This window comes from Sminthopsis crassicaudata, chromosome 2, assembly GCF_048593235.1.
Source record: "Sminthopsis crassicaudata isolate SCR6 chromosome 2, ASM4859323v1, whole genome shotgun sequence".
Lineage (NCBI taxonomy): Eukaryota > Metazoa > Chordata > Mammalia > Dasyuromorphia > Dasyuridae > Sminthopsis > Sminthopsis crassicaudata.
The window spans coordinates 454,252,621-454,266,939 of record NC_133618.1 but is presented as its reverse complement, the minus strand read 5'-3'; the positions used below and the strand labels follow the sequence as shown (position 1 = coordinate 454,266,939).

At 38.9% G+C, this 14,319-nt stretch overlaps 1 protein-coding gene across 1 annotated transcript in view; it reads left to right on the top strand.

Annotated features, from left to right (window-relative positions):
* The first annotated feature begins 11,674 nt into the window (after window positions 1-11,674).
* WHRN (whirlin) overlaps window positions 11,675-14,319 on the top strand; it is a 120,523-nt gene continuing 117,878 nt past the window's right edge. The window contains 1 exon segment of the mRNA XM_074292889.1: window positions 11,675-12,933. Within this exon segment, the coding sequence (XP_074148990.1) occupies window positions 12,184-12,933 (750 nt within the window). The 5' untranslated portion in view covers window positions 11,675-12,183.

Here is a 14,319-nt window from a genome sequence, read left to right as displayed (position 1 = left end):
CATCTTCATGGGATATGGATGATTGAGGTTCACATCTCTTCTTGTTAATGTCCCAGACATCCCCTAGGAAAGGTAGCCCTCTTCAAGGCACCTTTAATAGTCTTCTGGTTAAATGTTATTCTCTGATACTTAGCTTCAAAGATTTATTTAATTCCTACTATGTGCTAAATGCTACACTGTGTTAAATGCCTTACAAACTATTTCATTTGCTCTCATAACAGTCTTGTGAGGTAAGTGTTATTATTAGTTTCATTTTTACATTTGAAGAAATTAAGGTTAAATCACTTGCATAAAGTTACATAGTCAATAAGAGTCTGAGGTTGTATTTGAACTTAGGACTTCCTGTTTTTGTTTGTCCTTCATTTTCAAAGAGTGCAGGACAGGGAGGCGATTCCATGACATGCAAGTGAATTAATTAGGTGAGGGAGGGCTGTGCAAGGTCACCTGCTTCACTTCTCCTCCAGAGCCATCTGGATCCAATGACCAGATACAGAACATGACGCCTGGAGATGGCCCTGGCCTTTTAAAGCTAAGGTCTTCAACAAGTCTAGGTCTGACTGAGTCCACACCCCTTGAGTGATTACCTCACTGCTTGTTGACCAGGAATGGTTGGTCTGATGATATTCTTAGTTATGCCTCCTGGGGGCAGCAACCATTCTGGAAGGCATATGCATGAATGACCTGGCTTCTGGGGCTATGACAACCGGTTATCTTAGCACTTGCTGGCACTCCTGTCCTGGAATCTGAGAAGGGGAGGAGTTAGCAATGGAATTTTGAACGCTCACTAAGCAGCAGAGCAGAGCAACCCTGAGCCTTGAGGTTCAGTGTCTGAGGCTTCCTGACAATGTACTAGACTAGAAAGGACACTGGATCTAAGGTCAGAAGACTTGGATTTGAATCCCAGCTCTGTTTGACTGAACCTCAGCATAATGAGGTTATTGGTCTAAATGCTCTTTTAGGTCATTCCTAACTCGAAATCTTATGACTTAAGCTGTGACCCAAAGATTCCCATATTCTATACAAGAATAACCACCTCATTTAGCAACTGTCTTAGAAAAGGAGCACAAAGATGTACACATCTATAGATCTAGATCTATATAATATCTTCTTTGTTATGAAGCTCTTTAAGAAATATTAAGAAGCTTCACTCTAGGGTTGCATCTTTACTAAATATATAGATATAGACAGCTTCAAACTTCCTTGAATATGGTGGAATACAAATGCTTTTATTCTACATTTAATGACAGTAAATTAACATTGAGAAGGAAAGTCATTTACCTAATATTATAAATGTGGGCCAGTGGCAAAACTAATTTCTGAATTCAGGTCTCTAAGGTCACACTCTTAATGAGGGGTGAACACATTTAGAAAGGTGAATAACTGGCTTTCACTTTCCACCCAGAGCATTACAACTGTGTTCTGGAGCCTGCTCTTACCTAGAAAGTTAATTGTTAAATTTTCAATGTGAACATTTGCACTATAAATTATGACTTATTGTTTTGTTGATTATCTAGACTTAGAAAGTAATAGGAAAATGACATTGCATATTAAACTTAAATGTGCATATATATATATGTATATATCTATCTATATGTCTATTATATCTATATATCTCAACCTTTGTCCTAAGGCTCATTAAGGAAAGAAAGTAGATTGGGAGTCAGAAGACTAAATTTGAGCTTCTCCACCCCTTACTGCCTAAGTGACCTTGGGCAAGCCACCTCACTGGGCCTCAATTTTCTCATCAATAAAGTGAAGAAATTAGTCACAAAGGTCCCTCAGAGCTAGGAAAGTGAGTAAAGTCACACAGAGAAGAAGTATTACAGCTGGGAGTCAAAAGACCCAAATCTGGGATTACTGGACTCCCAATCTAGTGTTCTTTTTACTAGGATAGCAGTCTTTAAATTGGGGTCCACAGATGTCCAAGGAAGAAAGCTATGTACAATTTTTAGGGGGTCCACAAATTTTTTTTTCAAATTTTTGATAAGCATTTTTAATATAATTGATTTCCTTTGCAAGCCTGTATATTTTGTTTTATACATTTAAAAATGTTATTTGGAAAGGGTGTTTACAAGTTTCACTAGACTGATGAAGGAATCCATGATTCTCACAAGGGTAAGAACTATATACCACGTTGTCACAAAGTCTAGAAGATGGTCACCTCAGGATCCTGGTGCTGGTCTGACTTGCTAGTAAATAGCTTCTAAATACTTGCTGATTGAAAGGATAACCCCAATCCTTCTTACCCCCATGCACACTTATTGCTTTTTGATAGCCACAAAAAACATACTTATAACTGTACCATAATCTTATCTTGAGCCAGCGTGCTTGCTTCTAATCTGCTTTTATCCAAGGAAACACAGGTTCTTCTCTTCTTAGTCCGACAGCTATAGAACATTGAGAACTAATGCAGTAACCTTGGATTTAGTAAAGATGCAACCCCAGAGTGAAGCTTCTTAATATCTTCCTTAAAGAGCTTCATAACAAAGAAGATATTCTCCCTGAGTGACCCTTCCCTATCTCCTCATAGATCAGTTAAAACTCTCATTTCCTCCTATTCTAAAATAGAGAATATCTGATTCAGAAATGTAACCTCTATCTCCTTCTTGCTACAGTGCCTTTTAATTAGGCCTATAAAGACTCTGGAGATTATAGAGGTTGCTTTTTTTGTAGTGTGTTCTGGAAAATTACTGCAATTGGACTAAATCAAAAAAGGTTATTCAACATGTAGCATTTTTCAATGGCATTAGGGTGTTGGTTTTTTATATAATTGTGTATAAAGCAAGCAGAGCATGTACATTCTTTTTGAAGACTATTGATGGGAATGAAACAATTTTCTCCCTATTCAAGTGCTGAAATCAGAGTAGAGATAGTTATTTCAAAAAGGACAGAAATTCTTGTTCTTCTCTTTCTATAGATCACATATAGAACTATTTCCAAAAGGGCATGGAGGCAGCTGTAGAGGAATTTATTTAAACACTGCTAGATGGCAAAGTAGCTAGATCCGTGGGCTAGGACTCAAGAAGGCCCAAGTTCAAAATCAGCCTTGGACACTTACTAGCTTTGTGAGTCAGAACAAATAATTTAAATTTAGCAATTCTCAATTTCTTTCAGGGTCATTGTGGGAATAAAGTTAGATAATATTTAGAAAGCACTTTGTAAACTTCAAAGTAATATATAAATGCTATGTATTATAATTATCTGGTGTTTTTTGCGAAGTCAGCCTCTTACTGTCAATTTTCCTATGCTAATTTTATCAATCACTCTTAGTAGAGTTCAATATTTTTTCTGTTAATTCTTTGAAAGAAAAGAGAAAAAAGCCTGATGTTCCTTATTTTCTTCTAATATCCTATATAATTTAAAGGTTCATTCCAGTCAAACATTTTCTGTTCCGAGATCCCTACCTCTGATACCTCATGAACATCTTTCCTGTTCTTTGAGGACTCTACTAGTACTATCATTTGCTTAGCAACATGCTCTCCTAACTCTTGGACATTCTATATCCTTTCTAGTTAAAAAATTTGGCGTCTCTTCTAATTCCAATATTCCCTACTATGATTCTAATTAAACATCTATTAATTGTTCCCTTTTGGTGCACTGACGTATTAGGGACTGACTCTATGATCAAACAATGCTGAAATTCCAGTGCTATGTGGAATATTAACTATAATCTCCTAATGTATTAGGAGCTAATGCACAGTTATTATCTATATTGTGAAACAGATATTCCTTATTATATAAAATTTGAAAGCAGTTTGGACACAGGTCTTACTATATAATAACGATGTTGCCATACACTTATTTGAAAGTATTTCTATATTTGAAAATATTTGTAGCTTCTAGCATGGTCACAAGTATTCGAAGTGTACCCAGTAAGTGTTAGTAGAAGCCCCAAGGCAAAGAGAATCTAAGTACCTCAGACTGAATCCTACTGGGAAGCAAGAATTGGCCACACACTCAAGGACAATATTCTGGAAACTAAAGCTGATTTCAACCTTTAGGCAACTCTTTCTGTCTGCTTTGTCAGAATAGTGTTGTTGGAACAATGTGTTATCATAGGAAGAAACTGGACCTAGTGTCAACAGACAAGGGTTTAATTTTGACTCTGACACTAACTGTATGACCATGAGCAAATCACTTAAATTTTCTAAGTCTTTGGTTCTTCCTCTGTAAGATGGAAATAATCATACTTGCATGATTTATTTCATAAATGCTTTAAGGAAAATGCCTTATAAAATGTTGAAAGGCCATGTGAAATGAATTATTATTACTACAATCCTTCAAATAACAGAATCAGAAATTGTTTGGTCTGCATTTCCCCATCTCTAAAGTTTCAGTTCTGGAAAGTTTCTACTTCCCTACCTTATTTCTGTTTAATTTGACTGTTTTTCAAGTGTCAATTCTTACCCCTTAGTCTAGTCCACATTCATTTAATAAGCATATGCTAGTTTTATATGAAACCTGTATCTCCTTCTTCCCCCCACCCCCTCCCCTATCTGGCCGGTAGTCCAATACATGTTAAATATATTGAAATACATGTTAGATCCAATATGTATATACATATTTATACAGTTATCTTGTTTCACAAGAAAAATCAGGTCAAGAAGGAAGAAAAAGAAAAACTGAGAAAAAAATGCAAGCAAATAACAAGAGAGAGAATGAGAATTCTATGTTGTATTCCACATTCTGTTTCCAGTGTAGATGGCTCTCTTCATCACTGCACAAGTGGAATTGGTTTGAATCATCTCAATGTTAAAGAGACCCACATCCATCAGAATTGACCATCCTATAATTTTGTTGTTGCATGTATGATGATCTCCTGGTTCTGTTCATTTCACGTTGCATCAATTCATATAGGTCTCCAAGTCTCTCTGAAATCATCCTACTGGTAGTTTCTTACAGAACAATAATATTCCATAGCATTCATATGCTATAATTTATTCAGCCATTCTCCAATTGATGGGCATCCACTTAGTTTCCAGTTTCTTGCCACTACAGAAAGGGCTGCCACAAACATTTTTGTGCATGTGGGTCCCTTTCCCTCCTTTAAAATCTATTTGGGATATAAGCCCAGTAGAAACACTGCTGAAACAAAGGGTATGTGCAGTTTGATAACTTTTTGAGCATAATTCCAAACTGTTCTCCAGAATGGTTGGATCTATTCACAATTCTACCAACAATGTATCAGTGATCCAATTTTCCTATATCTCCTCCAACATTCGTCATTATCTATTCCTGTCATCTTAGCCAATTTGACATGTAGTGGTATCTCAGAGCTGTCTTAATTTGCATTTCTCTGATTAATAGTGATTTGGAGTACCTTTTCATGTGGCTAACAATAGTTTCAATTTCTTCATCTGAAAATTGTCTGTTTATATTCTTTGACCATTTATGAACTGGAGAGTGGCTTGAACTATTATAAATTTGAGTCAATTCTCTATATATTTTAGAAATGAGGCCTTTATCAGATCCGTTGGATGTAAAAATGTTTTCTCAGTTTATTGCTTCCTGCATTAGTTTTGTTTGTACAAAAACTTTTTAACTTAATATAATCAAAATTATCTATTTTATGATCAGTAATGATCTCTAGTTCTTTTTTAGTCACAAATTCCTTCCTCCTCCACAAATCTGAGAGGTAAACTATCCTATGTTCTTCTAATCTGTTTATAGTATCATTCTTTATGTCTAGATCATGAACCCATTTCAACTTTATCTTAGTATATGGTGTTAAGTGTGAGTCTATGCCTACCTTCTGCCATACTAGTTTCCAATTTTCCCAGCAGTTTTTGTCAAATAGTGAATTCTTATCCCAAAAAGTAGGGCCTTTCAGTTTGTAAAATACTAGATTGTTATGGTCATTGGCTATTTTGTCCTGTGAATCTAACCTATTCCACGGATCAACTAGTCTATTTCTTAGCCAGTACCAAGTGGTTTTGATGACTATTGCTTTATAATATAGTTTTAGATCTGGTACAGCTTGACCACCTTCATTTGCTTTTCTCTTCATTAATTCCTTTGAAATCCTTGACTTTTTGTTCTTCCAGATGAATTTTGTTGTTATTTTTTCTAGTTCAGTAAGATCGTTTCTTGGGAGTTTGATTGGTATAGCACTAAATAAATAGATTAATTTAGGGAGTATTGTCATCTTTATTATATTTGCCCAACCTATCCACAAGCACTTGATGTTTTTCCAATTGCTTAATCTGACTTTATTTGTGTGGAAAGTGTTTTGTAGTTTTGATTATATGGTTCCTGACTTTCCCTTGGCAGATAAATTCCCAAATATTTTATACTATCAACAGTTATTTTAAATGGAATTGCTCTTTGTATTTCTTGCTGTTGGATTTTGTTAGTGATATATAAGAATGCTGATGACTTATGTGGCTTTATTTTGTATCCTGTAACTTTGCTAAAGTTGTGGATTATTTCTAATAGCTTTTTAGTTGATTCTCTGGGGTTCTCTAAGTATACCATCATATCATCTGCAAAGAGTGATAATTTGGTTTCCTTATTACCTATTCTAATTCCTTTAATTTCTTTTTCTTCTCTTATTGCCAAGGCTAGCATTTCTAATACAATATTGAATATCAATGGTGCCAGTGGGCAACCTGGTCAAGGACTTTTAAAACTTAATCTAAAGCCAAGGATTGATTCAATTGAGGTTTTTAAGCCTTGTTCATGTCCAAATGTGTTTCCATCTGATTAACATCTTATCATTTGCTTTAAATGGGGTAGGGTATTTGTTTAAACTCACTTTCCCCATCATATCTCTCCCATAGATTTTAAGCTCCTTGAGGTAGAAAACTGCTTCTTATACATTTCTGTATTATCCATAGTACTGTTTTTACAAAACAGTAATATTCCATTCCATTCATTTATTACCAGTTGCTCAGTTGGTCCCCAGTATGATGGGTGTTTACTTTATGTCTAATTTTTAGAATTTCCACTAAAAAATATTTTGGTGCATACAGTGCTTTTGCCTCCTTGTGGTATTTGCCTAGCAGTGGAATCTCTGGATCAAAGGATGTAAACATTTTAGTCACTTTCTTCAAAAGATTCAAAATTGCTTTCACAGCTCCACCAACAGTGCCAGTCTTTCTGCATCTACTCCATGACTGACCAATCCCATCTTTGGTCATTTTATCAATTTGCTAGATGTGAGTTGAAACCTAAGCTGTTTGCTTTGCATTTCTTTTATTATCAGTGATTTGGAGCAGTCTTTCCTTTGGCTGTTTTATTCGTTTGTGAATTACCTATTCGCTGAACAAGTATATCATGCTATCTTTATCCTCTGCCTGTTAAATTCTAAATAATAATGTACATTGTACTGTGAGGAACTGAGACAATTATCTCTTTAACTCAGATCTCCAAAATAGTTTCACTTGGAATATTCAGATTAATTGGGACTATAGTTTGGCTTTTTTCTCCCTGAATAATTGCAGTTCTCTGACAAACAAACAAAGTGTTTTCATTAGAAGGTATTCTAATTTAAACCAAGTCAGTGTAAAGATTGAGTGATTTGTTTACCATGCAACCCAAATAATCCACTCATTAAAGAACCTGTCATTTATTCCTGGACAGAATGGATTACAAAGTGGTATCATTCCTGGCTTTCTCAACCCTTCTTTCCCTTCCTTAACCTGACCTTGTTCCCAAATCAGCTTTGCCTAATTGAGGCATATGTTTACCCCAGCTTTACTCTCACTTTCACTCATTACTTCTCTATATCTCTGTAATATGGGTCAAAAAATGTCCTCTCCATTTTACAGATGTTAAAATCCAGGCCTCTAAGGGCCACTAAATGGCTTATCCAGGATGATAAAAGAAGGTAGGGCAAAGTGAACAGAAGAAAGATTTTATGTAATTTCTTAATGTTTTCATGCTGCTTCTTTCTTTTATCTCGTTTTCTATTTCCTTAAAGTCCTATCAATTACTTTTCCACCATGTAGGTAATAATTGCCTTTTCCCATTTGATATTGTCTTCCTAGTTACTCCAGAGTGGAACCAACCCAATGATTGCTCAACTAATTGAAATCCCTTCTCTAATAGTAACAGTTAAGAGTGAAGAAGCTGTCTCATTTATTCTATTTAAGATCCAGTTTATGTTTGTAGGGAATAGAATCTGCCATGTCAATGTCATAAGAGCTCTCATTTCCCTGAATTTTCTCCTGCCAAGATATCAGGGATGTTTTATTGTTTCAACCATGTCCAACTCTCCATGATCCCATTGAAATTTTCTTGGACATTTGCTTCTCCAGCTTATTTTACAGATGAAGAAATGGAGGTAAACAGGGTTAAATGATTTGCCCAGGATCATACAGCTAGTGTCTGAGGACTCATTTGAACTCAGGTCCTTCTGACTACAGGGTCCTCTACTATGCCATCCAGCTGCCCCAGGGATATATAATCTCTACAAATCCCTTCACTCTTTTTAAAAGGCCTCCTCTCTCAGTTCAGCTGTTTTGTTTCTTTTTTTCCCTCCTGATATTGTTTTATCGGTATTCAAGTCAGTCGGCAGTCTGTGGAAAGAATCCTGGTGTTTGAGTGGGAAGATTTGAGTGTAAGCTTTGGTTCTGCTATTTGATATGAAACCTTTCACACTTCTCAGCCTCACCTTCTACATTTTCCAATGGAAATTTAAAACTATCTGCCTCACTGTGTCCTTGTCAAAAAGAGGGAGATTCTTTGTAATTTCAAAGCTATGGAATATGATGTGAATGTTGTATTTGGTTTTACATTTTAAAATTTAAGTGTAAGTATTAAAATTTAAAATTAAATTAAAATTAATTTGAATATTAAAAATTTCAACAAAGTTGAACTCGTGAAATTATAGAGACAACCTATTATTAGTGCAAATTATGTTGATTAGATCGTAGGACCTAAGCACTAATCCCTGACAATGCTAATGACTTCTTGTGTGATTTGGGGAAATCATTTCCCCTCTCTGGGTCTCAGTTTACTCCTCTGGTGAGATTTTTAAAGAATTCCTTTTTAAGGAAAAAAATGTGTTTAAAGGTATATAATAATAGTATTGCTATGGTATAGGAAATGATGAACTGGTATATTTAGAAAAATATGGAAAACTTAGACTTATAAAGGAAGATGCTATCCTCTTCCAGAAAAACAGAGGACAAATAAGCACATAGATGCATGTGAATGTATATGTGTATGTGTATGGGCGTGTTTGTGTATATAGACATATATATATATATATATATATATATATATATATATATATATATATATATATATATATATCTAAGCTTCCTTCTAGCACTGGTTCCTATGACCCTTACTATAGTAGTTATAGTAGTCTCACACAGTGGCTTTCACTACTTCTGAATTAAATAAATGATTAAACAGATATGGGAAGTACATCTCCAAATTGAATTACTTATTTATTTATTATTATTTTTTTAATTAATTTTATAATTATTTAAAAAAATTGACAGTACATATGCATGAGTAATTTTTTTATAACATTATCCCTTGTATTCATTTTTCCAAATTTACCCCTCCCTCCCTCTACTCCTTCCCCTAGATGACAGGCAATCCCATACATATTACATGTGTTACAGTATAACCTAGACACAATATATGTGTGTAAATCCAATTTTCTTGTTGCACGTTAAGAATTGGATTCCGAAGGTATAAGTAACCTAGGTAGATAGACAGTAGTGCTAACAATTTACATTCACTTCCCAGTGTTCCTTCTCTGGGTGTAGTTGTTTCTGTCCATCATTGATCAACTGGAAGTGAGTTGGATCTTCTTTATGTTGAAGATATCCACTTCCATCAGAATATATCTTCATACAGTATTGTTGTTGAAGTGTATAGTGATCTTCTGGTTCTGCTCATTTCACTCAGCATCAGCTCATGTAAGTCTCTCCAAGCCTCTATGTATTCATCCTGCTGGTCATTTCTTACAGAGCAATAATATTCCATAACATTCATATACCATAATTTACCCAACCATTCTCCAATTGATGGACATCCATTCATTTTCCATTTTCTAGCCACTACAAAAAGAGCTGCCACAAACATTCCAAATTGAATTTAAATCTGGTTTTTATCACCTTTTATAGAACATATCCCAGTGGATAAAGAAAATAAACCTAAATGGTTTTGTAATATAAAACAGTTTTCAAGATCTACTGTCAGAAAAGATTAGATCAAAAATAGAAAAGTACACAATAACAACATCCAAGAAATGTTATTAGCCAAGTCCATTTTGTCCTTGTTGTTTTTATTGTTTCCTTCCCTCCAATCTCTTAAGGGAAGAAGCTTGCTTCTATTTCATCAGCATCAGGAGACAATTCTAACCTTTTAAAAGTATTTCACTTTGAGTAAAAAGTATGATGATTACTCATGTGGAGAATAATATTTTAGTTCTGAAGGGGGCAGTGTACTGTCAAACCTTTTCAGAAATCTTGCCTCCTCTTCCTTGTGTATCAGGCCCAGTGGTAACCTCCAAATGCACAGACATTTTGGGTTTTTCAGTGATTATTTCTCATACAGCCAAGTCATCTTCAGACATACAACAAGATAGGGACTCTCCTTAAAAAGCACAAAGGGTAAGTTGATAGGAAGGCACTTATGCCAGATATATCTCTGTCTCAGCCTCCTGCACTCTGTCTAGCACAAAGGACAAAAGCATACCACTGGCACAGCCTTCAAAATCTTCCCCAAAAAACCTTTCTTTTTCCATCTTATGTGTCCAGCATTGTTTCTGACGCCCAAGAGTAAATTACCTTTTCATAAGCATCTCTGGTAGTGATATTCTGCATGTGATTGTGTGCATAGTTTTGCAGGAACAAAGTGATAGCATACATAGCTCCAGGGAAGCATTTATCAAACCAATCACAGTTATTATAATTAGAAAACCAACTAAGAGAAAGCTGAGCATGAAATACATCCACAGAAGAGCCGAATGGCATCCATTACACCCTATATTTGATAGTCTTTGAAGATGGCCAGTTAAATATATTTCGGGGGAAAGAAAAGGATGTGTGTGTTGTTGTTTTTAATTTAAATGTGTTTGTCTAATTGTATTAAAGCTTCAACAGCAATTGAAAAGAAAGAAAAGGGCGGTCGCTATTAACTGCTGGTGACCAGCTGCTATAATGCAGATGCCTAAAGCTGGCTTAATGGTTATTAAAAAAACGACAGCCGGGTCCACTAGACACTGATTTAAGCTGGGCCTACTGTGGTCCAACTAGAGGAGAACTGAGGCAATTATTCAGACAATTCAGGGAGAAAAAAGAAGCTGTGCCTTGATTTCTTTGAAAAACATTAGCTCCATTCCCCCCCCCCCCCTCCCCGTTTTATTTTCTGGATTGTGGTCAGACAAATTGTGCATTTTAACCCCAACCCTGAAGCTTATCCTTGCATTCTCCCAAGTGGAGTGTAAAGTGAGGGGTGGAGGAGCGATCAGAACACAAGAACTTGGACCGGAGCAACGCCGCGTACCGGCATCGAGAGCATCCTGGCACCCGGGTCTAGCTCCACTTTCCCCACGCCCCTTCCCCTGTCTTCTCCAGGGGCCAGACTGTATCACTCTGTCTCCTGGCAACTGAAGGGCGCTAGAAGGGACGTCATTTCCTGAAGATCCCGCGGGAGGGGGAGGTTGTTGTGGGGGGGGGGCAGGAGGCGGGTTGAGAGCTAAGACGTAGGAACAAGCTGGAAGCAGAGGCTGGCGCTGGAGCTCGGGGGGCGGGGAGCTCAACAGTTAGCAAAAGTGCCCCGCTGCCGACCTGGAGAGCTGGCGAGCTCCGGAGCGGCCTCCGAGCAGCTTCTCCTGTTCTTGGGACAGCTCCAGGGCACTTCTGGCGCTAGTCCCCCATCGCACTTTTGAGGCGGGGATCCCTCTCTCCACTTTTCTCCAATTTTGCATTGCGAGGAACCTTTCGCTGGGGACGGTCCTGGGCTCCGGACATGCCCCAAGATCTTTTTTTGACAGTTCGGGGCTCTCCCAGCTTGCTTTGCCCGGGGATTCGGGAGTAGAACCCTCGATTGAGGTGGTGGGGGTCCCCCAGGCCAGGGAGAAGCAGTGGCCTGGCTGGGGGAGCCCGAGGATACTCTGACTTGGCAGGGGGGAAGGAGGTCCGAAGCTGCAAAATCCCCTTTTTCATCCCCATCAAGCCTCCAGGGCTCCCTGCTTCCTAGCAAACCTGAGGTCGGGAGATGAGCACCCAGCTGGACCGCCTGTCGGTGACCTCGTCCTCCACCGGCTCTCTGGGCTCGGCGGCCGGGGCGGCGGCTGGCTCGGCTGGCAGCGGGCTTCGGCTGCTGTCGGGCAACGTGCGCAAGCTGCACCATGCACTCAACTTGCTGCTGAGCGATGCGGAGCGGGAGCAGTTTACCCATTGCCTGAATGCTTACCACTCGCGGAGGAACGTCTACGACCTGGTGCGGACCCTGCGCCTGCTGCTTGACAGCCCCGACAAGCGGCAGCTGCTACCCATGCTGCGCCTGGTCATCCCTCGCTCCGACCAGCTGCTCTTCGACCAGTACACGTCTGAGGGGCCCTACCTCAAGTCTCACGTCGCATCGGCCCCCGGGGGCCCCAACGGGGCCGGCCCGGGGCTGCTGGACGGTGCGGCCGCCGCCTCTCCTCCTCCTGCCGCCTACTGGCTCCCGCAGCCCCAGTCGCTGTCCAGCAGACCGTCCCAAGTGGACTTCGGCCCTGGCCTCGAGGGGGCGCCTCTGGAGGAGCTGCGTGGAGAGGTCCGACTCGTGAGTCTCCGGAGAAGTAAGACCAACGAGGGTCTCGGCTTCAGTATCCGAGGTGGCTCTGAGCACGGCGTGGGAATTTACGTGTCCCTTGTGGAACCAGGTTCCCTGGCGGAGAAGGAAGGGCTAAGGGTGGGTGACCAGATCCTGAGAGTGAACGACAAGTCTTTGGGCCGAGTGACCCATGCTGAGGCAGTCAAGGTAGGTGGAAGAGGGACTGGCAGGCGGCCTTGGATTCAGGAATAAAATGCTGACTTAAAATTCCTTGTAAATTTGGGGGAAGAGGGATAAAACAGGAATTAGCCCTTCCCTGCATAAAGTTTTTGGTGAGTCTTTAGTGTTGTGTAGATTCTACAATGTGGAGTGTAATGGAGAGAGGGCTTGTGTCCTAGTGACATCCACCACAGCAATAGTAGCAGTTTGTCTTTGCATTGTTAGGGGTGAGAGCGGTTTCCTGAAGCCTGTCTGCCTGCCTACATCCATTTACAACTTACCACTCAGACACTGCCACTGCTTCCGAGATCCTCCGTGGAATGTCTCGGGCAGAGCAGCCCCAGGCTTGGATTCTTGGGAAACTGACAAGGAGAATGGACACCTGCTCTTTCTACTTCCTGTGCTATGCTCAGTGTTCCGTGACCCCTGCGTTCCAAGACAGGTTTCTAGTCTGCAATGAATTCTATGCAGAAGCCCCACAGTAGAATCACAGACTTGGATCATAGAACATAAAATGTTGGAACTAGAAAAGATCTAGTCCGACTCTAGTAATTTTACAGAAGAAAAAGAGACTTTAAAGAGGGAAATAATTATTAGGAGATTCCAGATTAAGTGTCAGAGCTGGACTAGAACCTCCTCTAGAACTGTGGAGTTCTTTCCACTATAGCACCCTATAGTTAGCAATTATTTCCTGTTCCTTTATTTTCCCCTTTCCCTTATCTTCCTTCCCAAACACCTTTGGGAAACATTTCTGCATTAAATTTCATAAGAGTTCATAGAATTTAGAGCTGTAAGGGATCTAGTCCCTCTGATGCAACTCTTTTTACAGGAGAAGAAGCTGAGGCCCAGAAGTTAAATGATTCCAATCATATGTAGTAAGTTGGAAGAGTCAGCATTTGAACCCAGGTGGGAAACGTTTTTTTAATTCCTAGAAAGAACTGGGCATGTTGACCATGCACTCTAGTAATAAGAAGCCCAAATGGGTTGATCAAGCAAAGCTTTTGGGTACCACTGTAGCTTTTTTCTTCCCTCTTCCTTTCTCCTCTCTTCCCTTTCCCCCTATCAACAGTTCATCTTTACCTTTTATATTTCATATATTTATAAAGAGAAAGCCCATTAACCTTACCCCTTTAAAGGTGTGTAGTTCACAGATGATAAATATGTTCTATGATGAAGGATGATCTAAATGGTGATTTATACATTCAGATGAAATTTTACTAGTAGCTTAAAGACTGTCTGACTATTTAATCCTTATAAAGATTGAAGAAGGAAATTTAGAGAGTTAAAAAAAAAAGAACCAATAGAAACACTAGATCCAGAGTCTGAATTGTGTACTGTCAAATATAGTTTTGTGTTCCCGTTTTTGAATAATAC